The sequence below is a fragment of the Melospiza melodia genome, chromosome 11, assembly GCF_035770615.1.
Source record: "Melospiza melodia melodia isolate bMelMel2 chromosome 11, bMelMel2.pri, whole genome shotgun sequence".
NCBI classification, from domain to species: domain Eukaryota; kingdom Metazoa; phylum Chordata; class Aves; order Passeriformes; family Passerellidae; genus Melospiza; species Melospiza melodia.
The window spans coordinates 7522867-7549516 of NC_086204.1; the positions used below are offsets into that span (position 1 = coordinate 7522867).

Sequence of the window (26650 nt, forward strand, 5' to 3'; positions counted from 1 at the left end):
CTAGGAAGGAGCAGAGCACTTTAGGCCAGGGAGAAGGCACAGTATCTTAAGTACTGGGATAGGTCTTAGAGGAGAAATTCTTCCCCTGTTTACCCTGCTGCAGATTAAAACTTCTCTAGAAGTGCTCATGCATTCTTCATCCACTGTTTCTTTATCCACTGTTTCCTTATCCACTGCAGCCCTGTTTAATGTCCCTTTTTGCCTCAACAGGATCATGTCAGAAAGATGGCTGGACATCACTGATGTCCATAGGGTAAGTTTTAGAGACTGTGTTCTTAAACATTAGAATAGTTTAAAATGTTCTGGGCAGCATCTGAGGTATGCGTCAGGTCATAAAATAAAGAATTTGGAATGAAGGGCAGAATAAAATTTACTTCTATTAATTGAAAGATAAGTATTAAATCTTTGCTAGTGCAGTTTGCCAGTGCTAATGGAGGTCGAAGAACGTGACCTACATGTCAATGTAGATGTCACTGCAGTTGAGTTTGATCTCAAAAGATGGTTTCTGACTATAAAAAAAGCTATTTTTCTTTGAAGATATTGAAAGATTAAAAGAAATCAATATGGGATTTCTTCCCAGAACAGGGAAATAAAGCTTAACAGGAACTAAGAATTATTTTCATGACTTAAAGAATATATCTGATGCTTTGAAGCTGGTTAGCAAGTCAAGCCATTAGAGAGATTCAGATTAGATTTTAGGAAGGAATTCTTCCCTGGCAGTTAAGGCAGTAGCACAGATTGCCCAGAGAAATTGTTGCTGCCCTCAGCCCTTGGAAGTGCCCAAGACCAGGCTGGACAGGGCTTGGAGCACCCTGGGATAGTGGAAGGTGTCTCTGCCCAGCAGAGGGTGGAACTGGATGTTCTGTTAAGGTCTCTTCCAACCCAAACCATCCCAAGACTCTCTGACTCTATTACCTCCAATGTCAGTGCCTTACCTTTAGCTACTGTGAGCTCTACTGGTGTCAGGCAAACTTAAATTTTCACCTTCAACAAGCACAGATTAAGGAGCTGAGCTTGGGACAGGTGAGAAGGGGCTGAGAATAGAACATACCCAGAATGTGGCTCTCGCTGGTAGTTGGGAGGACAAGGAGTGTCTATGCACTGGTAGCTTCCTCTCATGTTGAAACACATCTGATTTGATCCACAATTTATGTCCTCTTCAAGACACTCATCAATATCTGGATTGAAAAACATGCAAGGGATCAACTGCTGGTAGAAGAATTAAAGGGTGAAAATCGAAGTAGGTAAAGGCCGAGCAGGGCTCAGAATTTGCCTCTGTTTGACCCTAGAGCTTGAAGCTCAATGTGTAATGAGAAAGTCACAGGGGAACTGCAGAGGATTAGAAGCTGCAATTGTCTAGCTTGATGATGTTTTGTGAAACGATAAGTGTGGCACGTAAAAACTTCTGAAACCTGAAATTTGGAATGCTGACTCTCACACAGCCAATCCAGAGAGGCGGTTCAGCCCTGTGCTGGGGCTGGTTGGTGTCAGGTTTCTCTGCAGAGCCCCCCCAGAGCCCTGCGGAGATGGCTCTCCTACCTTGGCAGGTTTTGCTGTTGGGCATGAGGCGGTATCCGGCGGGACAGACACACTGGAAGCTGCCCAGGCTGTTCCTGCACTCGTGCTGGCACGTGTCTCTGCTCTCACACTCATCAATGTCTGTGGAGAGAAGCACCAACACCTCAGCATTCCCTGAGCCTGCCATGAACACAGGTACTTTTCCCCATTTATATACTGCAAGTGTACAGACAGAGCTGGTAGGAGCTGGCTGGAGCTCTTTTTCTGATGGGGTTGAACATCTATGACTAGAGAGTCTTCTTCCCTTACCTTGCCATTCCTTGTAACTCTGCAGGCACTAAAGACAGCTTTGAGGGGCTCCTTATGTAAAGTTTTCAGAGCACATTAGCATGATTTAGACACAGATAATTTGTAATTACAATGGCTTTTGAAACATCTGCCTAGTTCAGGACAGCAGTAAAGTAATCTCAAGAAGGAGTTCAGACTTGCATGACTAAATCAGTGGAAGGAAAGTCTTTGCTTCCCCTCTATCTGACTGGCAGGGGTTTCATTAGATCAAAATGCAAACAGAGAGGAGAAACAGATGTGACTATAAACCTCTATGCTGTTAGCAAATCCTGATGGTTGCCTATTGAAAAGATTTTCTTCAACAAAAGCATCACTTGGGGGTATTTTTCATATTAAACAATTTTAAAATTTAGGTATTTATTCAATTAAATGAAAGTTTCATGGAATATTATTAATAATCATGGCATTAACTAATTCCATCTAGAAGCTGGGATGAAGATCAAAATTTGAAACAAACCCTTCCTTCCCTCAGAGTTGTATATTGGGGCTCTCAATTAAACTCCTATACCATAACAATCCACATGGATGTGACTACTGAAACCCCTCTGTAGCTTAAATACAACGTTTGATGTCTTCTCCATGCTCATTGAATTACATTGCAACCCCTTTTCTTACATAAAATAATAACAATAATTTAAAAGCTTCTCTGCCTGTGTGACAGTGGCAGTGGCCACGGTGTGATCAATTCTAAAATATTTATTCCAAACCTTTCTGACACAGATTACTGCTGCCAGTGGGAGTCTGACAGAAGCACTGTAACTAGGCTGGGGCTACTGGTGGCTTTTGGAGTGTGAGAAGATTCACCAAGGTGTGCTACCGTGATCAGGAGAAAGAGAATAACAGAGGGAAATACTTTGCACACAGGTAATAAGCAGCACAATTAAAACAAGAGGTTGTAAGAAGGTTTGAGAACATTTTTGCTACAGTGTGAGCCAAGACAGCAGAGACCAGAACATGCAGAGCCCTCTGCATATTGACCAGGGTAATAGAAAACACAACCCCAGCACCACAAACCCTCAGCCCATGGTATATATCACACAGTAACCTAAGAATAAGGCCCAAAACAGAGTTGCATAGATAGGACTGACATTTACCTACACATCTGGCATTTCTTGCCTCATAGCCTTCAGGACAAGTTTCTCTAAGGTTCCTTCTAGTCCTGGAGAAAGGTATTCTGCTGTTCCTATACTCTGAGAAGGAGCTGTAGAGATTTGAGGAGTGCCTGTAATAGTGCTGCAGTTGCTGGTTGTCTCTCCCAGGGGAGAACTGAGCATAGTTATAGCTACTGTAAAAGGCACCCGAATTTGGCACCCTCTCCAATCCGGCGCAAGATTTCCCATCACCCAGTAACTGTTGCCCAGGTGGACAGAAACACTTGAAGCTGCCGGGGGTGTTGGTGCAGTGAAGTGCACAGGGTTTAGGCACTTGTTCACATTCATTAATGTCTGCTCATGTGACATGATCCAGAGCCCCAAACCATGTGGAAAGGAGAGAAAACAAACAAACAACAACACATAACTATACGTATATATACACACAGATACTTATCTCAGTGTCAGGAACAAGCTGAAGACATAAAAGCAAGGTTTGGAGGCACTAAACAATGGAGAACACAAGGCCAAGCAGGCAGCATCCACTGTCCTGGACTGTAAGAGACCTTCATTCTCCCACAGGCTGATGTGACTGTGCTCACCAGGAGAGGAGCCCTGCTGAAGGTTTGTTTCAGCCTCAGCTGTTCAATACTCCCTTAGTAATTGGGGTTTTTCCGTAAGTGCTCCACAGATGAGTGGAAGAAGCTTGGTCCCTTCTTTAAAATACAACTCTTAGGACAGAGCATTCCAGAGAAGTACAGTGCTAAAATTCCTTACACCCCACACTAAGGGAAGCACAACAGGCTCTGATATGGTTATTGTGCCTTGTGCTGGGGGAATTACAGAATCATGAACTGCTTTGGGCTGGAGGGACCTTACAGCTCAGCCGGTGCCACCCCCAGCCATGAGCAGGGACACCTTCCACTAGCCCATCTTGCCTCAAGCCCTGCTCAAACTGGCCTTGGACACTTCCAGGGATGGAGCATTGGGCTCAAGAACATGTTTCAAGGCTGCAGGGGCAAGAGGTTGTGTACCTTCTAACTTTTGATGCTGTTGTTGGTCATTCCAGCTGTGAAAGATTGGAGACTCAAGAGGTATTTAAATAGTATTTAAAAATCAATACTGTCAGAAATATAGTAGAACATTAGGCTGCATTTTTTTGAAGTGGTTAATGTTTAATACATTTAAGGTTTTAAATGGATAGGGGCATATTAATATTTAAATACTTTAAGAGTTGAAAATCCAGAAGTAGTAACTGCAGTGTGTGACAATATTTTCCAGCTGTTATTTGGCAACCACACAACTGAAACTTCATATATTTGTGGAATTATCCTTAGGGCAGAATTTTCAGGTGTTACAAATAAGAAGTTCACTTTAAGTATGATAATAACTAATCTGAATTTTAATTGTATTTATCTCAACATGTGCTTAAGATGAAAACGTTATTATTCATATACCTGTGAAAGAAAACTAACTCAATCATTTCCTTAGCACTCAAGTGCTGACTTTTACATTCTGTACCTACCTAAAATAAATTTACACTGATGTCTTTATGACAGCCAATGTCCTTGGAACAAGTTGTGGATAAGCAAAAGAATATTTTCATAGAAATTATGAAAGACAACAGGTGAAAATTTGAGCAATTTCTTTTGCAAGAGCAGCCTGTGCAATACAAGCAGAACTGACTGCAGGGAGTCACCAGTGCTGCACCTATGAGAAGAGGCTGCTGAGGCATGGGAACCCTAATATTTATAAGAACAAGGTAAAATTACTTTGAAATTGAAATAGCTACATTTTCAGGCTTTCTCCAATTTGAAAAACAGTACCTGATTTTATATTCTAGCTAGCCTTGCATTGTAGCAGCTTTTAGCAAAGCCCTTCCACCTATGTGGAAGGGAGAGAAAACACCACAGCTCCCAGAAATGCTGTAATTCAGGTAAATGGGCACACAGAGCTCTGTGGGGGTCACAAAGAAGCATCTTATCCCCATCCAACAAACAAAAAAGGGAATTGTGGCACAAAGGGCTTTACCCAGGGTAAAAATGGCACAGGCAGGAACAAAATTCACTACCTCTGTTTTAGTCTGAGCCCTGCTTAGTTTTCAACTCCTCCCTGTGCTCACTGTCAACAATGACAATAAAAACTGAATTTTATTAACAAAACTAATACTTTGGATGAATTTATATTTTAAATACATTTTTAGGAACATAAAAATTCAAAGGATAAAAATACATTAGGATGGAGTTTTTAGTGGCCCTTGGTCAGAAGGCAGCTTTAAGGCTGCTGGTGTTTTGTGAAAACCTACAGTCCTAGACTTTACCTGGCTTTTTCCTGTCAGAAGTTTAAATGGCTTAAATATAAGTTAAGAGTCTGGGATTGGTTTTATTTCAGTACAGAGGCAGATGGCAGAAGTAATATAATATCTTATATAATGTAATGGTCTACAGTCAAACACTTCTTAGTGCAATTTAATCTCTTTTTAAAAATCCTAAACATTCTGGCTTTTGACAATCCAAAATCTTAGGTTGTTATAAAAAAACAAAATAAAAAGAAAACTATTTATCACTTAGGAAAGCTAATCTTGACATAGTCATCCAGGAGGAATGCTTTTCTGACATGATACGTAACAGCAACCAAAACCAGCCTCACTTGGTGGCACAAACTCACATTCAGAAATCCTCACTATCAGGGTAGGTCAGCTCTTACATTTGAAATATTTGACATAAATGCAGTAAAGGTGATTCTAAATGATCCTACTGCCTTCCTGAAGTCTCTTAAATGCCAAGGGAAGTGCTTATTCACTTGCCTTGGCCCTACACTTTAAACTCTCCTGCCCCCCACGTCAGAGCTCTGGAGTCTTCCATGATGCAGGAGAAAACCCTGGACGGCTTTATGCCAAGATTGACAGGGAGTGACTGCATGGCTGGCATTCCTGTGAGTGCCAGGGATCCTATTCCTTCCCTGCTGGGAGCCACCCATGCCAGGAGGGGAGCACTGAGGGAGCAATGCAGATCAGGTCCCTGTGCTCTGCCTGCTGGGGAACACCCCTGGCAGTCCTGATTGGGGGGATAGGTGATGTTCAGGAGCCAAACTGAGTTCTGGGTCTGCTGGGCCTCTTGCAGCTCCTTGGGGTGTGCTCCTAGGGTAACCCACATGACTCCCTGTGTGACTGCCTTCAGGGGAGAGCCAGGGCATGATGACCCAGAGATGAGCACAGCCAGGCACATCAACAAACCCCACCTGACTTTTATAACCAAAGCCTCCTGTGGAGTGGTCATTTGCCACATCCATCCACCAGCGCTCTGAGTCCCTCTTACACTTTGTTTTCAAAGTACAGCCCCAAAGCCATCTCTGTTTGGAACCATTTAGCTCTGTTTGTTTAGAACGGAACACTTTGTTTTAGATGGCCAATCTGGAGATGCAGAGCAAACTGTCTCTACAGCACGGTGTCGCCCAGGGACAGCACTGCTGGAGTTCTGCAGCAGAAAGCCAGGCCAAGCAGAGCACAGGGGTGAGTGGCAGCTTACCCACGCAGGGCCTGGCGGGGCCCTGGGCGCGGAATCCTCGCGGGCACACGCAGCGGTAGCTGCCGCGGGTGTTCTCGCACAGCTGGTTGTAGCGGCACTGGTGCGACCCCGAGCGGCACTCGTCAACATCTGCGGCACACGGCAAGGCAACAGTCACAGCTCTGCAACAGCCCCGCGGCGGGAGGAACCTGGGGCTGCTCCAGCCCTGCACGTGTCCAAGGACAGGCTGCACGGGGCTTGGAGCAACCCAGGATGGAGGATGGTGGCCTTGCTCGCACCAAGGGGTAGAAATAGGTGATTTTTAAGGTCCCTTCCAGCCCAAATAATCCCATGATTCCACTGGAACATGACACCACCATGCTTTGGTACCACCTACATCATCAGCTGTGCTTAAAACCCTCCCTGATAAGCAGCAGGGACTTGTGATCTTGATTGAGTGCTCCTAAGCCAAACTCTTAAGAAATCATGCCCACAGAGCAAAACAATTCAGTCAATGAATAACTGAGAGAAATCAAGGGTCCGACACAGAAAAGACACCAAGGGAAATCTTACTGCTCTTGCTTAAGAACAGTGGAGAACTAGAGGCGGCAAGGATGTATCTGCTTTTTAATACCAACTACAAAGAAAGTTAAACAGAGATGCTCCATAAGCAAAAAGAAGTTGGTGCTTTAGTATGTACAAATATTAATAACTGGAGATGGACAATCTTCAGGATCATTTAAAAAAATAAATATCATCATTGTCCCTGTGTTTCCCATAGCCACACAGTGCATTAATGCTTCTACTCACCAATGCAAGTCCCGTTCTCTGCTTTGGTCATTCCACTGGGACACAGATCAATGCACTTATAGCCACCACGAGTGTTCTTGCAGAGCTGATCAGGCCTGCACACATTCTGCCTGCACTCATTGACATCTTATTCAAACAAAATAAAAAAAAAAAAGAGCAAGATTGGACTCAATTATGTAATGAAATTACCCTGTGTCCACACATTGAATCATTTCATGCACATGGATCAGTCAACCCAATTCTTGCTGCCTTTGGCTTTCAGTACTGCTTGACAGTTTCCAAAATATACATCCATAACAGCTTTTTCTTTTATAAGACAATGGAGCAGCAAATAAATGTTGAACTTTGTCTACTGGAAAGAGGGAATGGACATTCATCCCTACCTACACACTTTCTGCCCTTCAGCTGGAATCCTGGGTCACAGCCACAGTGGAAACTTCCTACGGTATTGAAGCAACGCTGATGGCAGGAGTTGGACTCTTGACACTCGTTAATATCTGTGGAACAACACAAATCCTTGGCACCAGGGCTGGGACTTACCCTGTGGGCACTACCTGAGCAGGCTTTGGCTGAGTTCTGCTCAGGAGTTTGCTGCTCTCCCATCTTTATACAAGAAAATTCACATGGGACACAAACCCAAGAACGTTAATTTCTTCCCTGACAGGATTTTAAATTTATTTCTAAAGACAGAAGAAGCAAAAGATTCAAAAAGAAAACAAACCTAAAAACCAAACACCCCAAAATCCACAACCTTAAGAATGAAAATGTATAGACAGGTACTTGGAGGCTCCCTCTAAAGTGAGTTTCAGCTGCAGAGAGCAGCATTTCCAGCTGCAGAGAGCTGACCCCCGAGGTGTACCTTGGCAGCTGAAGCCGTCGGGCGTCCGTCGGAAGCCGCTCCCGCAGCGCAGCACGCAGCGGAAGGAGCCGGGCAGGTTCTCACAGTCCTGTCCTGCATGGCAGCTCTGCCCCCCCAGAGCACACTCGTCAATGTCTGCAATGGGAAATGAGCTGCAAACCCTGCCCAGCCAGCAAGGGACACACCAACCTGTGCCTTCAGCACCACAACTAGAAACACGTGACTGCAAGTACATTCAGCTGTGAAACAGAATATCACCAATAAATTGTGTTCTTACAATGAGAAAACGGCCCAAATAAAACCTCTCCTTAGCAATTTAAGTGCCTCTTAAGGCATTTTAAGGCCTTCAATTATCTAAGGGGCATTTGTATCCAAGCTGTCCCTAGCAGCATCTTCCTTACCCTGACAGGTTCTGCCATCAGCAGAGATGGTGAAGCCTTTTGGACAGGAACAGTAGTAGGATCCCACAGCATTGTGACAGGTGTGGGAACAAGGACTTCCAACAGCACATTCGTCTTCATCTGGAACAAGAAAATGTTTGAAAAACCAGTGAGACTTCTCAATCAGTCAAATTACTCCAATCTGGTCCTTCCTCAGAGGTGTGCAACTAGTAAAGCCCACAGGGCAAAATCAGATCCAGTAATTCCCTTAATTTGCAATCTTTTAAGAGGTAATGAAATAAGTCCACAAAATTATCTCAGATGATTTCTCCCTAAAACAACCCTGACTCTTAGAGAGACAGCACTCATGTGCTTTTCTCCACCTCCATCCCCCAAGCAGGAACACGTGGGCTCCTGTCTGAGGTGCCAACACTCAGGTTTTCCTCCACACGTCACCCAAGTCCTTCATTGCTCTGCAGGCTCAGTGTCCTCCAGGTGTACCTGGGGTACTGATTTAAAAGCTGTCTGGGCACTACTCCTATTGTAGCTGAGGACAGAATTAACATCTTCAGCTGCTCTTGGACCTACACCCTTTTAGCAAGGATCACTCACACTTTTTGATGTGCATACTTTGAACTCTAAATAAAGGGGATGTAGGTTCTGGTGGTTGAATACTGTGCCCAGCTCTGGAGCCCTCAGCACAAGGTGGACATGGACCTCTTTGAGCAGCTCCAGAGGAGGCCATGGAGATGTGCCAAGGTCTGGAGCCCCTCTGCTCTGGAGCCAGGCTGGAAGAGCCGGGGGTGTTCACCTTGAGAAGGGAAGGCTTCCTGGAAACTTTAAAGCCCCTTCCAGTGCCTAAAGCGACTCCAGGAGAAGTGGAGAGGGACTTGGGACAAAGGCCGGCAGCGGCAGGACACAGAGAATGGATTTCCACTGCCAGAGGGCAGGGACAGATGGGATACTGGGAAGGAAGTTTTCTCTGGGAGGGTGGTGAGGCCCTGGCACAAGGTGCCCAGAGAAGCTGTCCAAGAAGTGTCCAAGTCCAAGCTGGACAGGGCTTGGAGCACCCTGGGCTACTGGAAGGTGTCCCTGCCCATGGCAGGGGTTGAAATAGGGGATCTTTAAGGCCCCTTCCCACCCAAAGCACTCCAGAGGTCCATGGTCACACCCAGCCATGTCAGTCCTTACCTGAGCAGTAAGGCCCAGATGAGTCCAAAGCAAACCCTGCAGGACACTGGTTGCTCCTATCCCCTGTATGATAAAGGAAGCACGTGTCACTTGTGTGTATTTATTATATTTCAACACCAAACCAGAAACTTTTAAATCCAGCCTTTAGTGTTTTTTCTACTTTGGCACTAGAAGTCAGTACTGCATGGCTTGTGCTGGTTTGAGTAACACTGGGGCCCCCTCAGAGTGAGCTGCAAGTCCCATCCCAGCCTAATGCATCCTGGAAAGTTTCTTGTTGAAAGAATAGAGACCATTCAGTTTTACTTCACATAGAAGGAGGACAATAGTTCCAAACCAAACAAATCATCATGTCACAAATCTTAGGAGGTCACTGTAGAAGAACACAACCATGTACTACAAACTGCAGTGAAAAACTCAGGGAGAGACTCCTCAAAGGACACAGGGCTTTGGCTGCTTGAAAACTGAAATTTAAAAAATGAAATTTAAAAAAATCCCAAACACCAGCATCTTAATTGTTGGAGGAAATAAATGCTAGTTCAGTAAAGGCTTAGCCAGATCTAATCACAGGCATATCTTGACCCAGAGACTCCCTTTTATCTGATCTCTTTTTAAATTAGAAAAAAATGTATTTGGTTTTCAAATTGTACAATGAGCCCCTTGTCTGAGGGAAAGAGGGAAAACCTTATTTTACTTAATTTAGAATCTTGTTACTGAAAAGAAAGACTGAGGCAATCCCTCTGTTTCTTTTTCTTCCAAACCAGACTAATTTCCCTACCACATTAAAAAAAAAAAAAAAACAAAAAAACAAACAAACAAAAACAAACAAAAACAAATAGCGTTAAAAGAAGTAACAGGCCAGTTTGCTCATTAGAGCTTCTCAAAGGAAAATTTGCTCACCTAAATCCATGCCCGTCCCCTTTGGTCACTCAGGTTCATAAAAGCCAGCAGTTGTCAATGCTAGCTAAGAGTTAATTTAGGGGTACATCAACAAGACTGTTAGGTGCTGGGGTCTACACTAAAGCTACCCAAGTTTCACAGAGGCTATGGGTGACTCAATGAATTCTAGGAAGAGAGGACAGTCTTTCCCCATAGTCTGATTCCTGGGAAGGCTAGAACAATACCTTTTGCAATGGAAGCCTGGATTTTGAAAGCCACGGCCTCCTGCAGCGGGTGGTACTCTGTGGTGATGGAGGCAGCACGCAGGGTCTGCACCAGGAAGGGCATCCTGCCCTTGGAGGGGTCGTAGGTGATGGAGTGGTTCCACGTGTAGGGAACGCTGACCCCGTCTGCTGCGAAGAGCCGCGTGGAGTGCGCGTGCAGCTGCCCAGGGCCCGTCTGGATGTAATCCTCTGTGTAATCCTGCAACACAACCCTGGCCTTCAGCTGCTCCCACACCAGCACCACCTGGGCCTGGGCTTCAGAGCTGGGAGATGTGCTTGGAGAAAGAGGCTCATCTTAACTGCTGAACAAAGGGTACTGCACATGCATGGGTCCGTTTCACTCTTATTTTAACTGTTGAATCTTTACACTGCCTGGTCTATTACTTTAAAAAAAGATTCAGACTGAAGTACTGAGGATACTCATGGTGGAAGCCACAGCAGAGGATTTCTAAAAAATATCTTACTCCTCAATAACAATCTTTTGAGGTCTAAATATTTGGCTTTTATTCAAAGTCAGATGCTGACAAATGTGCTAAATAAACAAGTGATGGAGAGAAATCCTGCCACTCAAGAGGGCATATTGGACATACTATTATATTGGGCATACTTCATATTGCAGTTACCCAAAATATCAACAACTTCTGGCATATTTGTTGTATGGTGGGATTAATACAGTAAAATACTGTTACTAATTACTAAGAGAGGCTAAAGATGCCTCTAGAAACCTTTCTAGTTCTGCCCAAAGCAACCCTCAATAACTGCCCTGTAGACCCTCCTCAACACTACCTGCCAACATCTCAAACTCTTGAGAGACCAACACCACCCTCCTCATGAGAACTTTCTGCTTTCAAAGGCAACATCAGCATCATCAGTTCAACCAGGCCCAAAAGAAGTCACATACAGTACGGAAGGTTGCAGGACTCAGTGTTTCCTGCTTTCCTCTGGGTGAGAGAAGTACAGATGCACGAGGGCAGGTGTGGTACCTGAAGCAGCTTTACCTTGACACTGACATCAGCCACCGACTGGAGTTGCAGCACGTGGCCACTCACAACAACATCCAGCAGCAGGGCCCCGTCCGTGTCCAGGCCCCGGGCGACGTGCGTCATGCGCAGGATCTCACCTGGTGGTTTAACAGCACATTCATTTGGCACACATTCCCAACAGTGACTCCCAACAGCCACATGGAATCAAAACTGGAGTCCCCTGACCAGTTATTTCTACTTACATTCTGTAATGTGTACCATGCCCATGAGAAAAAACAAGACATATTTCAAAGTACAGCTCTAAAAGGTGGAATAAAGCCTCAGAAGGCTACAGTCAGCCTGAAAATACTAGTGTAAACACAAGACCCAAATTTCAGCAATGGCCCTCTGCTGTCTTTTCAGAAATGCAGCCTCTGTCTGGCTTACTGGACACACAAAGAGCTGATCTATCCCAGGCAACTCACCAGTTGCAAACTCCACTTGAGTTTCTCTCTTGAAGACAGCATCAGTGAGTGTAAATCCATTCATTGCTTCCCCAATTTCTTTGGCAGTTGTCCAATAAATGGGGCTGAGTATGGAAACGAGCTTTCTCATCGCTGGGCCTGAAGGAAACATCACAGAAAATCGGGGAGCTTTGATCTCATCACAGACCCACATACACAGGAGCTGAATATGAAGATCTAGAACTAGTGTAACCCTTCAGATTTAAAGCAGAAGACCATAGGTATTGATGCATTCAGAGAAAAAATTGATCCAAATCAAAGAGGCCTACCCAGGGTCCGAGGGACGTTTGTGATCTCTGCCTGTATCACTCTGGTGTCAGAATCCGGGCTGTCTGTTACTGTGGCGTTCAGGAAAGCAATCCCAAATTCCACATCATTGATATTGCCAATGATGCTGCCCTTGGCACGCGCAGGCCCACCTGTGCAGGGGATAGAGAAGAGGCAAAACACAACCCCATGTGATAAGTGCTGTTGGGTATTTTAGGGAAGAGAGAACTTGGCTTTAGTTGCAGGGCAGATTTAAGCCCAAGCAATTAAATTACCCAATCAACTGGCCAAGATGAGAGACAGCACCAGTGAAATCGGGAGTGCCACAGGCTTTCAGCACAGCGTCACTGCATGCAGGCTGTAAATACTCACCAGGACACGATTGGGTGTTGCATCTGGATATCTGGGAGGAGTCCCCAGGGCAAGGACGGCCACGATTCAATGGGGCTGGGCTGCTGCACAGGCGCACCCGGGTCTGTTCTCCTCCTCCACAGGAAGCAGAGCACTGGCTCCATGATTGCCACTGCCCCCAGTTTCCATCCACTGCAGAATAAAGAATGAAGAAAGGAATTTTTCAGTTTAAATGCTTCAGGCTGCATTGGTTATGCTGAAGTCAATTCCTTCCTTGGAGGAACCAAAGTTCTAAAGGAATAGCTCAAAGGACAACAAAATCATTTTAACAGACAGGTGTTAAACACTCCTGCCATCAGAAACACACAATCCCAGACTGGTTTGGGTCGGAAGAGACCTTAAAGTTCATTCAGTCCCACCCCTACCACAGGCAGGGACACCTTCCACTGTCCCAGGTTGCTCCAAGCCCAGTCCAACCTGGCCTGGGACACTTCCACAGGTGACCTACATTCCTCATGTGGCATATCCCCTGATGCCTCCCAGGGAAAGCTGCACTGCCACTGCTGCTGTGAGCACTGACCTGGGCACAGGTCCGTGCTGCACCTCTGGATCTGCACGTCAGCCCCAGCACAGGCCCTGCCGCCGCTGGCTGGCCGTGGGTTGTCACAGCTCCGGTACCGCCTTGTCTGGCCCCCGTTGCACGTCCGACTGCAAGTTCCCCAGCTGCTCCACGGGCCCCAGTTGCCATGAACTGCAGGAATGAGTCAGATTTGATCTTCCACAGGGATTTAAAACCAGACAGTCAAGCTGGGAAAGTACTTTTGTTGGAGAGTAACTTCTTCGTTTTCTTTCTCCCAAAAGAAAACAACCAAACCCAGAGACTGGGCGAACAGCCCAACCCAAAGCACTCACCTGGGCAAGGATCACTGTTGCAAAAATCCATTTGTATGTCACTTCCCTCACATTTGTGTCCTCCAAACTGTGGGGCCGGGTCGGAGCAATGGCGCGTCCTCTGCCTGCTGCCTCCCCCGCAGGACACGCTGCAGGAGCTCCAGCTGCTCCATGGGGACCACTTCCCATCCACTGGGGAGAGAGACACAGCAGTTACTGCCCCTGACTCCAGCAGCAACACAGCACAGCAGTGCTACACTGGGGAAAGCTGAACATGGATAGCTCTGCCTCTCTACAGCATCTCAGCTACTCAGGGATTTCTCCCCAGGGACTTGGGGGTGGGAGAGAGCTGGACCAGCCCTTGGCATGTGAGGTGGAACCAGAACCCCCCATGCCCTGGGCTGATCCCCCAGTGTGGGTAGCAGGGGAGAGAGGATTCTGCCTGTCTGCCCTTCTCAGGTGAGACCCCACTGCAGAGCTGCTCCAGCCCCGGGTCCAGAAGCACAGGAAGAACATGGAGCTTCTGGAGAGGGTCCAGAGGAGGCCCCAGAGCTGCTCCCAGGGCTGGAGCAGCTTAGGGTTGGAAGAGACCTTAAAGCTCTCTCTCTGGGAGACTTAAGGGTGTTCACCTGGACAGGAGGTGGGGTCCATTTGCAGGGTCTATAGCAGATGCTATGTAGTGACAGAGTCAGTGACAATAAAAAGCTTGAAGGGGAGTTTTTTCAGGGATTAGACTTTTAGAACGAGAAAGCGTTAACCACGAGTGAAGCAGAACGGGCAGAGGGAAGGAGAAGTTCGGTCTCACCTGGGCAGCGGCGGCGGAAGCACAGCTGGAGCTGCGTGTCGGGGCCCGGGCAGCGGGGGCCGCCGTGCGCCGGGGCCGGGCTGGTGCAGAGCCGCGGCCGCGTCTGGCTGCCCTTCCCGCACGTGGTGCTGCACGGCCCCCACGGCCCCCAGGGGCTCCACTCGCCGGCCACTGCAAGGGCAGCACAGCTAGGTAAACACCGCCCAGAACGGGCACACAGCCGGGATATCCCTGATCCCACACACGGCCCCACAACAGGCACACAGCCGGGATATCCCTGATCCCACACACGGCCCCAGAACGGGCACACAGCCGGGATATCCCTGATCCCACACACGGCCCCAGAACGGGCACACAGCCGGGATATCCCTGATCCCACACACGGCCCCACAACAGGCACACAGCCGGGATATCCCTGATCCCACACACTGCCCCACAACAGGCACACAGCCGGGATATCCCTGATCCCACACACTGCCCCAGAAACAGAGACCTGGGATATCCCTGATCCCACACACTGCCCCACAACAGGCACACAGCCGGGATATCCCTGATCCCACACACTGCCCCACAACAGGCACACTCCTGGGATATCCCAAATCCCCCACAAAATGCTATGAGCAGTGGCCCAAACAATCAGCACTTTGACAAGCAATGATTGACCCTTCCCTTTCTGTTTTTTGGTTGCATCACCTCACCACCATCGTGAAACATCAGAACTGAACACAATTAAATCTAGAGTTTCCCAATTCCCTGGGTAGGATGGAGGCCTGAGCAGGGCCAAGGCAGCCTGGCTAAAAGCTGCCAGAGAGCAGCAGCCCGAGTTGATTTTCCTGCCAAAATCTAGAGAAATGAGTCTCACGCCTATGGATGAGTATTTGGCATCACAGTGGCAGCAGAGCCAGGGAAAAACTGAAAAATCAAACATTGCAAATTGTATGGAAGGGAACATGACAGTGGTAAAGGCTCTGAATAAACTACAACCTGTAAAATGTGGGACATACTCATGAGACAGGAAGGAAATTTGAACATTCAGGTGGTTGGGAGCAAAATGTGGCTAAAAATTATAACAACAGAGGAAGATACACAGATAAGGTCTTAAATTATTAACAATCATTTTTACATAGCTTTAAATAGCTGGTAGTTTGGGTTTGGTTCTTTTCTTATTTCAACTGCCTTTGCAGGATAGGTTTAAAGTAGAGAAAATTTAAATTGTGAGGATGTGGGTAACAAGTACTGGAAAACAGTAAAATACAAATTAATATTTTTACTGGTATAAAAATAATTAAAATAAAGAAATTGCTGAGATTTCTTACAATTACTTTTGTGATTCCTATTTCCAAGAACTTGTGCCATTCAATTTCAAAAAAATAAATAATGAACAACTAAAAATAAGCTGAGATAATTTGGGCTTGGAGAAACAAAGAGACCTGTATGTGAAGCCCCTCATGCAAATAAAGTTAAATTAATCTTCTCTTACCTGGGCAAGGCCTAAGGTTGCACATGACTGACTCCAGAGCGCTGCCCTCACAGGGCTTCCCTCCGTGCTGAGCTGGGGGCTTGCTGCAGGTCCTGCTCCTTGTCCTGTTCCCTTGGCCACAGCTCCTTGAACACTCATCCCACAGCCCCCACTCCGACCAGCTCCCGTCCACTAAGGACCAGAAAAAGCCCAGTTTTCACTAAACAATATTTTTGCAGTATTTATTGAACTTTTCTCTTTCTTTCCAAAATTAATTACAACTACTTAGAAAAACTAATCTGCCATCAAGATCCATGGTGATAAAAGTTCATTGTTTGGGCATTTAATGCAAGGCACATTAAAAGTGTCAATTCATTGTGGTTTTTCAGGACTTAAACGGGGTTTACAAAATAGAGGGAGGGAGACTTAGATGGGCAGACAGCAACAGGACATGGGCGAAAGGTTTTAAATTAGAAGAGGAGATACTTAGATTAGGTATTTGGAAGGAATTGTTCCCTGTGAGGATGGGGAGGCCCCGGCACAGGGTGTCCAGAGAAGCTGTGGCTGCCCCAGGGTCCCAGGAGTTGTCCCAGGCTAGGTTGGATGGAGCAGCCTGGGCCAGTGGAAGGTGTCCCTGCCCATGGCAGAGGTGGCACTGGGTGGGCTTTGGGGTCCCTCCAACCCAGACCCGTGTGGGACAGTGTGTCAGCAGCAGTACCTGGGCAGGGCTGGCGGTGGCAGCTGCGCAGGTCGCTGTGGGGCCCCTGGCAGCCGCGGCCCCCGTTGGCCGGCACGGGGCTGTCGCACTGCCGGACGCGCTCCTGCACACCCTGGCCACAGGTGACGCTGCACGCCCGCCATTCCAGCCAGCTGGAGAACCCGCCGTGCACTGCAACGGGAGCAGGGATGCTGCTGGGCACTGCTGGGGCCTGCAGCTCCCTTAGGCTGGCACAGAGAAGTGAAATCTGCACCTCCTGACCCCTGGAAATCCACCTCACTTCATGTCATTTCTGTGCACAAATCTCTTGCCATAGTTCAAAGACAATTAGTGCATATGTTCCTATTTTCTTTAGAGGCACAGTTCAGTTATGACGTGTTCTGAGGACAGGATCTGACTCAAGATCTTTTAGTCATAATTTTTGTCTCTCAGCCTTCACAGCCTCTGTTTCTCCCAGCTGGATGAGTATAATAGAATAAAATTTAATTTTATTAAAATTAAAGAGAACCCCACTGACACTTTAGACTAGGCTCACCCTAGACTTAATGCTTATAAAGAAAATAAGATCAAACATCTCATCCATAAAACATGGGCAAATGAATGTTGACCACATTTGATCCAGATTAACGCTCTCATCTCCCAGCTTCAAAGTGACTTCAAAGTGCTTTTTTGTGCACTTACCCTGCACAGTGAGTGGCACTGTGACGAGGACAGAGCCCAGGAGGTTCCTGGCCACGCACTCGTACTGGGAGGTGTCCTCCCTATGCAGCGCGGCGATGCGCAGGGAGCCGTTGGGCAGCAGGGTCACTCTGTCGCTGTCCAGCAGGGGCTGGCCCTGGCGGGACCAGCTGATGGCAGGAGGGGGCTCTCCCCTGGCCTGGCAGTCCAGCACCGCCGTGGCACCGGCCTCCAGCACCGTCCCCACCGGTTCTACAGTGATCACTGGGGGGCCTGAAGAGAAAGGGCTCTTTGGGTGACAGCACACGAGCACAGGCCTGATTGATTTAGTACTGAAGTGAGTGCAGAGAAATCCCCAGTCAGTTTACTTTGACTAAAATTATTATTGCTGATCCCCTGCTGGCTAAATAGAAACACAGAATCCTTAAAGTTGCAAAACAGATCATCAAGTCCAACTATCAACCCAGCACCACCACTGATATTCACCACTAAACTGCGTCCCCAAGTGCCACCAAACAGACATGCTACAATGCCAACAAGCTGGTTTGAACATGCAGCAATCTGAGGACTAAAGCTGAGTTTAAGGCCCAGCTATAAGAGCCCATGCTCTTCTTTATTGCTAAAATGGGTTGTTTTTAATAAAACCCACAGGAAGATGTTATTATTCATATCCAGAGACAATTGAGAGGTAAGGAACAGACTCACAATGCTTGAGGCTACAGTAGGAAAGGCATATTTAGAAATTACCCCACTAGCAAAAAAAAACTCTAACATACTATTTTTGCCAAAACTAAAATATTGTCAATGAGAATTAGGATTCACCTCATAAGTTGAGAGTCTAGTTTATTCCAGTTGTATGGAGTGAACTAAGAGAAACAGGCCCCTTTCAGAGAGTGATTCAGTTCATTCCACACTGGTTTCTACAATGAGGCTCAACCACTCTTTACACCCCTGTCTCTTCTTTGACTTCAATCACAGCTTAGACCAGATTCTCTAATGAAATATATTTCATTATATTCATAATGAAAGATGCCCAGAGAAGCTCTTGGCTGCCTCATCCCTGGCAGTGTTCAAGGACCAACCAGCTCTAGCGGAAGGTATCCCTGACCACAGCAGCTGATCTTTAAAGTCCCTTCCAACCCAAGCCCTTCTACAATTCCGTGAAAGAGGAGATGAGTCCTGACCTCCAGGGCAGTGCCCACCCTGAAACACTCCCCCAGGAGCTGCCTGCACCTCCCCACAGGCAGTTTTCACTCCCTTAAGGGGCACAAAGCCTCCCTTTGAGCCTTACTCTGCAGCGTCAGTGTCAGGCTGCGCTCCACCACACCCACGTCATTGGTCGCCACGCACTTGTAGTCACCAGCATCTTCATTCTGAGGAACAAAACAGGGGCTCAGTCTTCAAGGCCCCTCCTGGCAGGGAATTTTAATCCCAATTCAAAATACAGACATGAGTACATGGGGAGAAATAGAGTCTTGCTGTTCAGATTAGGAATTTAGATTTGGAATAAGAGATTTGCACAAGGAGAATGCAATTGCTTTTCAGCTGACCTGTAGAAGCCAGGCTCTCTTAAGGCCAGGAGCAAAGGTCCCATTAACTGGTCATGCCCAGGATCTCACACACCAACAATTAGTATGTAAATTCAGTCCTTCTGACAAGCAGGGAGAACTCTGACCCTGTCAGAGGGGATTTTTGCCTCAACAATTTGAATCTAATTCCAGTCTGAATTAAAACATTTGTTAAAGGTGAAAGCAAAAAAGGATAAATGTCTAGCCTGACTCCTTCAAACCAATATGATCAGGAACATCTTTATCAATCAAGTTCAAAGCAGGCAATCACAGTACAGGGGCAGGACTCACCACAGTGCCATAGATAGCAAGGGAACCATTCCCAAGCTGTCGGATCCTGTTGCTAATCTGAACTCCCACTCCTTTTCTGCTCCACTGGATGGTTGGAGGGGGATCTCCCCTGACTTCACAATTCAACATGGCATTGCCACCCAAGGGCTCAATTCTGCTGGAGTGATAATCCCCTTTGAAGACTGGAGGCTCTTAAAAAAACAAGAGATGGCAGAGAAATAGTAGAGCCAAAATAAAATGTGCCTAATTGAGAACTGCTGGCAGGGATCACTCAGCTCTGACTTTCTGAAGGGGGAATTTCAACCTGTTCAGATTTTTCCCATTTAGCCATTGGCAAGGTATTATATACTAGGGGGAATGGCTTTAAACTGACAGCAAGTAGGTTCAAAGTGGATACTAGGGGGAAATTCTTCCCTGTGAGGGTGGTGAGGCCCTGGCACAGGTTGTCCAGAGAAGCTGTGGCTGCCCCTGGATCACTGGAAGTGCCCAAGCTCAGGTTGGATGGGGCTTGGAGCAGCCTAGTGGAAGGTGTCCCTGCTCATGGCAGGGGTGGCACTGGATGAAAACCTCATAAGGTCCCTCCCCACCTGTTCCATTCCAACTCCACTATCCAAACCCAGTGGGTTACATGGAGCTGTCCAGCAACAAGCACAGCTGCTGAATTTCATGTACCTTTGACATACACAAAGCCAATGGCCTTGATGGAGCCCACAGTGTTCTCTGCAGAGCACACATAAGTCCCAGAGTCCTCCTTGGACACCCTCTCGATGAGCAGCTCACTGTGCCCGTTGATATCGTCGTACTGTGCTGGAGGGAGAGCAGGGAAAGAAAGGGTCATTGCAGGGATTGCCATGTACACAGCTCACACACTGCTTGGATCTGTGCACTCTCAGCAGCACAGCCATGGGGTATTGTGCATCCTTGAGGCACTCCAGGAATGCACAGAAAGTCACTGCTGTGACGTTTGCCCACATGCACCAGTTCACTTCAGCTACCCCGTGACTTTGAGCATCAATTGCTGGATGCTGAGTAACTACCATCAGATAGGAATGTTTTTAATGTGCTACATTATTGGCTATGGAAGAGGGATCATCTTTTAATCACCTTACAGCTCTGTCTCAGAGGCCGTTCAATTACATAACTGCATAACACTAAAGCTATTCCTCACACAATCACTAACAGTTTATTCCAGCTACAGTTTTCTTCTTCCCTGCCCTAAAATGCAATGCTGCACAGGGGAAAATAATCTGCAGCCAAATGGCCATCAGGGACTCACCTGGAATGATGTTATTGTTAAAGGTCCATGTTATTCTGGGGACAGGTACCCCAGTTGCTTTGCAGGTTAACCTGAGCTGTTCTCCTTTGGTCAAGGCTATGTCTCCAGGCAGTTCAGTGAAAGCTGGGAGCACGTGCACTGTCAGGGTGACCGTGTGCGTGTCCTCCCCAGCAGCGTTGGTGGCTATGCAGGTGTAACTCCCAGAGTCTTCGGGCTGGAAGGAAACATGGTGGGGAAATTTCAGCTGGGATATATCCGACAGCTTGGATATATCCTACAGCACATGCCACTCGTATCAGTAAGATAATCTTGAAAGGCATGGAACAAGCATTCAGCCGAAATGCTCAGCTGAGTTCTTCCACATCCCTAAATTTGAAGGATGACTAACACTTCTTTTTACCCTTCCTGAAGATTTACCACTACAAATTCTTCATAGATTTTACTTCCCAGTGGCAAATGAAACTTCTGTAATTATTTTGGAACATTAAGAACAAGAAATCAAAATAAAACAATGACTAACCCAAAAGTGGATCTTATCACTGCCAAATGTGTCCAGTAATAGCTTAGATGCAGGGAGCTTACCACAACACTGTCCAAAATGAGGTCTCCACCAGGCACAGTTTGATATTTTCCCACTGTGTCCTTTAACAGCATGTTGTCCTTCCTCCAGTTAATTGTTGGTGCTGGGATCCCCTCAGCCACACAGGACAGAACAGCCTGGGAGCTCTCCGTGACCACGTACTGCATATCCGTGCTGCGGATCCTGGGTGGAACTGTGGGGAGGTCATTAGAAACAGTTCCTCTGGGCATTATCCAAGCACAACACTGGACTGGAGCAATCCCTTGCCTGGACATCCCAGATTGTCCATTTCCATCAATGACTGTGCCAAGATTCAAGCAACTTGCCAATATTACAACTTAGTAACACTCCGCTATATTAAGTAGCGCAGTTTTCTTGAACTCCCCCCTGTACATCCCTAGCTCCTTACTCCCTGTGGGGTTCACAGTGGTAACATACATAATTTCCCTACAATCCCATTTATCATAGAATCACAGGATGGTTTGGGCTGGGAGGGACCTTAGAGGCCATCTCATTCCAACTCCCGGCCATGCACAGGAACACTTTTGACTATCCCAGGTTGTTCCCTTCAATCCGGCCTTGGAAACTTCCAGGGGTGGGGAGTCCTCAGCCTGTCTGGAGCAGCTGTTGCAGTGCCCCCCATTCTCCCAGGAAGAGCTCCTTACCGTGCACAGCCAGCTCAGTGCTGGAGGTGCTGGATCCAGCAGGATTGATCGCTGTGCAGGTGTAGCGGCCGCTGTCCCCGGGCTGCACAAACAGGATCTGCAGAGCTCCTGTGCTCAGCATTCTCCTTCTCATGGACTCTGTTATCTGCTGCCCATCCTTGTGCCAGCTGATCTCTGGCCCAGGGTAGCCTTCAGCCTCACACTGCAGAGTGACAGACTGATCAACAGCAACAACATATTCCTCCACGTGGGACTTGATAACAGGAGGAACTGAAAGCAACAAAGACAATTATTGAAAAAATTAGATGATGTAAGAAGCAAGGAACTCTTTTGTTATTGGTGAAAATAAATGTAAAAGCATGCCCTAAAGCAGACATCGAACTAAAGGAAATAAACCTCCTGAGCTTTGTTCAGCATCACATCAAGGAAAGCACCAGGTCCCTTTCTATCGCTCAGAATTGTATTTGGACCAAGAGAAGGAGTTTAAAAGGTGATTTACCTTGAACTTTCAGCTTGATCTTCCCCAGAGCAGTGCCTGCTGGATTCTGAGCAACACACATGTAAGTACCAGCATCTTCCACAGCTGCTCTGGTAATCTGCAAACTGCCACTTGGCTGGACCATGTAACTGTTCCCTAAAACAGATATAATTGAAGTATGACACTTCTGGTTTGGTGAACCAGAGGAGAGGAGAAACCCAAGTTCGAGAAAAGAAAATGGGTGTCTGTGTCACAGGAGCAGGCAGGGTCCCAGGCTTTGGGAGGATACCTGTGGTGATGATGTTGATGCCCTCCTTCTGCCACGTGATCACGGGCTGAGGAGTGCCCGTGGCCTCACAGGGCAGCACAATGGGATTGTTCACAATGACATCCAACGCCCCCGGCTGGGCCTGGATCACGGGTGGCTCTGTGGAATGAAAGAAAAAGGGAAAAGCAACATTCAAGGCTAGGACAATACAGAAGAGCACTAAAATTGTAGAACCTGAGCAGGCTGAAGTAGCAATGCTGGCTGCTAGAACAGCCTTGCTCACCAGCCTCCAGCTTACCCTGCACGTGCAGAGTGACGTGCCTGTGGGCAGAGCCTGCAGCGTTCCGGGCCACGCAGGTGTACCTGCCCCCATGGGCCAGCTGGGCAGAGGGGATCTCCACAGCTCCTGGGGCAGAGAGAGCACCACATCATGCAGAGCATCCTCCAGGCACAGGTGCTCCCTTACAGCATCCCTCATTTCATTCCAAGCCATCAGAGAGGGAATCTCTGGGGGATTGTTTGCATTTCTGTAATTCATTACTTATGGATGTGCCTGATTGCACTGATTTCCTGCAGCACATTACCTGAAGAGAGAATTCTGTAGCCATCTCCTCTGGGAAGCAACTTGATGCCATTTTTGGTCCAATGAACTGAAGGGATGGGAACACCAGAGGCGGTGCAGGAAACCACGACTGGAGAGAGCTTTGTCACCAGGAGCTCTGTGGCTTCATCAGCTATGGATGGGGGCACTGAAAATCAAGAGCAGGGCAAAGGTTATTCACCCACATTCATTTGTTACAAATTCCTGGAAATACCAGAGAGTTATGGATATGAGCATCAAAGAGGAATGAAATAAAAATATCAACACCAGAACACCCCAAAGAAGTTCTGGGTGGCACACACATGTAATAGCAATATCCCCTCTACCTTGAACAGTGAGATCAATCGCCCTTTGATCTTCTCCTGCCTCATTTGACACAAAGCACTCATAGACAGCAGTGTCATCCACAGTGGGAGAAATGATTACCAAGGAACCTGAAGACAGAAGTCTGAACAAAGGGAAAAGAAAGTAAAAACCATTGAAATACTTCTTTCCTTCTCAGGTAATCAGCACATTGCATTTGCTGGCTTGGCAATGTAGTGTTTAAGCACAGATAGATTTTTCAAGTCCCAAAATCATCCCTGAAAACTTGAAAGCCACAATGAAAAAGAAAACACCTCTCACCTGTATGTATTCTGGTTCTGATCAACACTAAGTGGATGTCCATTCTTTTTCCAGCTAATTGCTGGTCTGGGAATTCCAGTGGCTTCACAAGGCAAAGTGGTTTGCACATTTACAGTAACTGTGATATTTGTCTGCCCAGGAGCAATAGTTGGAGGAACTAAGAACAAACAAAGCATAATTATTTAGAATATGTATATGTGTGTGTGTATATATATACATACATATACACATTTCTTGTGAGAAATGGATTTGTAAAGGATTCTCAAAACCTGACTGAAAGTTCACATGGTCTTGTACATTTGTATGCAAACTCTGAGATAGAGTGTGCTGACTTTGAAAGGCCATGGAACAGAGATGATATTGTTGAGAGACTGAACTAGAAACAAGTTTCAAAAGATGGCCTTGCAAAAAGACCAGATATTTTATAGAATTAGAGCTATGAAAGATGCATTGTAGGAAGACCATGTGGGGTAAAATAATAGGTGATTGGTGTTAGAAGTATTAGCAGCACTGTGTGCCAAAGGTAACAGGCTGAAAAACATTTATAAGGTATTATAACCAGGAAATAGGTTGGCTTCTGATAGAATGGTGTTAAGTTTTACATCTCTTATGTCTCACCCTTCAATAAGACTGATAGTGGAATAACACTTTTTAAAACACCTCTCAGTTGTCCCGTCTCTGTAAGGCTGGGACTTTCCAACTATTTCTCCCCTTTTTTTTTAACCAGAGCAGCTAAGAAGGAGCTAAGGTGAGACTGCCTGTGTCAGCAGCAGCCTGCAGCCCGTGGACTGGCTGCCCTACCGAGGACGTGCAGGTCGAGGCGCTGGCGCTCGCTGCCCGCGGCGTTGGTGGCCATGCACACGTATCTGCCCGTGTCAGCCACCTGAGCCCAGGGGATGTGCAGGGAGCCATCCTCCAGCACCAAATACCTGCAACAGAGCAAACGGGGCTGCCCACCAGCCATCCACAGGGCACCCTGCCAGAGCACACAAGAGATGACTCAGGGGACACAACCAACGGCCCAAATAAAGCATGCATTAATTTGGGCACAGTTCTCTCACTAATCTCACTCTTTCCCAGCACATGCATTTCCCAAAGAAATTATGAAATCTGGCTGACATGGTGATGTCACATAAGTGATACTGGATTTACAGAAAACACCCAATCCCCTTTTGTTTTGGTTTCTCATTTAACCTTAAAAATCTTAATGCCTGCACTTTTTCTTTGCAATACAACAGAATTGCTTAGTATTTCCTCAGTTCTAGAAAATGCCAAACTTCTTCCTTCTAAAACAGTCAGGAGACAGAAACCATTCACTATAATAAAAGTTGGTACTAAAACATGTATAAAAATCTTCCTGTATTAGAAAATACGGAATAGCTTTTGGTCTGCATTAAATTGCTTGGCTTCATCCCAAAACTCTGTGTATGTATAAAAATCTAAAGATCTTCCACATTTACTCTTCAAAATCTCTAATGTCAGAATAATTATATTTGGTTGCCAAAGGCATTTTTTAATCTTTCTTAACAACAAAAAGGTGAAATCTTAGGTGCTGCTACTTTTCTCTAGAACAATTTAATTTTCTGTAATAAATACATGCTTAAATAGCAATGAAGAATATTTATGCTAAAATTCTGGACAATACCTGGAATTGTTTCCAGTAAAAACAGCCCCATCCTTCCTCCAGGTGATCCTGGGGGCTGGAACTCCTTCTGCAGCACACTCCAGCAGGGCAGAGGTGTTGATGTGCACCATGACAGGCTGGGGGCTGCTCCGGATCGTGGGAGCCACTGCAAGGGACAACTGCTGATGACACAAAGAAGTAACTCTACACTGCAGTGACTGAAACTGAACACATGAAAAGAGCTGCAGCAGTGGGTCTGGGTTCATTGCAAAGACAGGAAAAAGTTTCTTACCATTCTGGGTGATGATAATTGCCAAGGTGCAGCAGGAAAGGAGAAAGAAAGTTTGGCTGAAATGCATTGCAAAGGTCAGCCCTGCAAGTTACTGCAAAGGGTACTACTGAGCTAAACAGCAGGAGTTCAGCACATGGAATTCAGCAAGCTAAGGCTGTGGGGATGTCCTTGCTTCCTGATTACACACTAAGGAGAAAAAATGACTTTAGCTGGACCAGGTAAGGCCAGTCACTGGGGGCACAGGGTAAGGCAAGGCCCATGTGACTGGGCTGGAAACAGAACAGAAAAAGGGGGAAAAGTTCCTTCCAGTCACTTGAGTGTGAGAGTAGAATAACTTCTCATCAGACTAGAGGTGAGAAAATAAAAAGGTTTAAAACAGAGCTCAAGGCTATGGTAGCACAGGACAATATCAAGCATAAGGCCCCTCAAGCCCTGTCCTCTGCAGCTGCAGAGAAGCTGCCACAACTCTCAAGCCAGCTGTGAAACCTTGTCCCCAGGGTGCCAATCAAATGCTTCAAAGAATTGCTCTGGGTTTGTTCAAGAGCATTTGACAGTGTTCACTGATATGTGATATCAGTGGATATGGGTGTTCACTCTGGATGTATCCTGACTCCATGTCAGGATGATGTCTGGCTGCGGCCTCTGCATCCAGGAAGCACAGACAGATGGGAGAGTGAGCCATTGCAAGTGCCCAGTAGGTTCCTTAGTCTGGGGCCAGCTGTGGGCTCAGCAGTGGGACATGAGACCATGCACATGGCCCTACAGTTTGGGCATGGCCCGAGAGGCCAACACATGGCTGGAAAGTGACCACAAATGCTCAGTTCCTGCTGCCTGAACTGCTGCAAAGCCCAAGGTTGCCTGAGGT

General features: G+C 46.7%; 1 protein-coding gene across 1 annotated transcript in view; it reads right to left on the reverse strand.

The window, feature by feature from the left end:
• The window catches only part of HMCN1 (hemicentin 1), a 162945-nt gene that overhangs the window by 1330 nt on the left and 134965 nt on the right, over positions 1–26650 (reverse strand). The window contains exons 73-106 of the mRNA XM_063165448.1: positions 25515–25659; positions 24671–24798; positions 23870–24026; positions 23572–23693; positions 23229–23393; positions 22943–23050; positions 22666–22803; positions 22398–22532; positions 21899–22168; positions 21236–21426; positions 20654–20867; positions 20050–20184; positions 19378–19568; positions 18810–18891; positions 17522–17791; positions 16841–17011; positions 16144–16314; positions 14664–14834; positions 13880–14050; positions 13548–13718; positions 12989–13159; positions 12619–12768; positions 12311–12448; positions 11862–11983; positions 10825–11062; positions 9704–9766; positions 8534–8653; positions 8133–8267; positions 7657–7770; positions 7274–7399; positions 6485–6613; positions 2961–3311; positions 1540–1659; positions 1052–1178 (exon numbers count right to left, since the gene is read on the reverse strand). Coding sequence (XP_063021518.1) covers positions 1052–1178; positions 1540–1659; positions 2961–3311; positions 6485–6613; positions 7274–7399; positions 7657–7770; positions 8133–8267; positions 8534–8653; positions 9704–9766; positions 10825–11062; positions 11862–11983; positions 12311–12448; positions 12619–12768; positions 12989–13159; positions 13548–13718; positions 13880–14050; positions 14664–14834; positions 16144–16314; positions 16841–17011; positions 17522–17791; positions 18810–18891; positions 19378–19568; positions 20050–20184; positions 20654–20867; positions 21236–21426; positions 21899–22168; positions 22398–22532; positions 22666–22803; positions 22943–23050; positions 23229–23393; positions 23572–23693; positions 23870–24026; positions 24671–24798; positions 25515–25659 — 5410 coding nt within the window. The remainder of the gene's footprint in view (positions 1–1051; positions 1179–1539; positions 1660–2960; positions 3312–6484; positions 6614–7273; positions 7400–7656; positions 7771–8132; positions 8268–8533; positions 8654–9703; positions 9767–10824; positions 11063–11861; positions 11984–12310; positions 12449–12618; positions 12769–12988; positions 13160–13547; positions 13719–13879; positions 14051–14663; positions 14835–16143; positions 16315–16840; positions 17012–17521; positions 17792–18809; positions 18892–19377; positions 19569–20049; positions 20185–20653; positions 20868–21235; positions 21427–21898; positions 22169–22397; positions 22533–22665; positions 22804–22942; positions 23051–23228; positions 23394–23571; positions 23694–23869; positions 24027–24670; positions 24799–25514; positions 25660–26650) is intronic.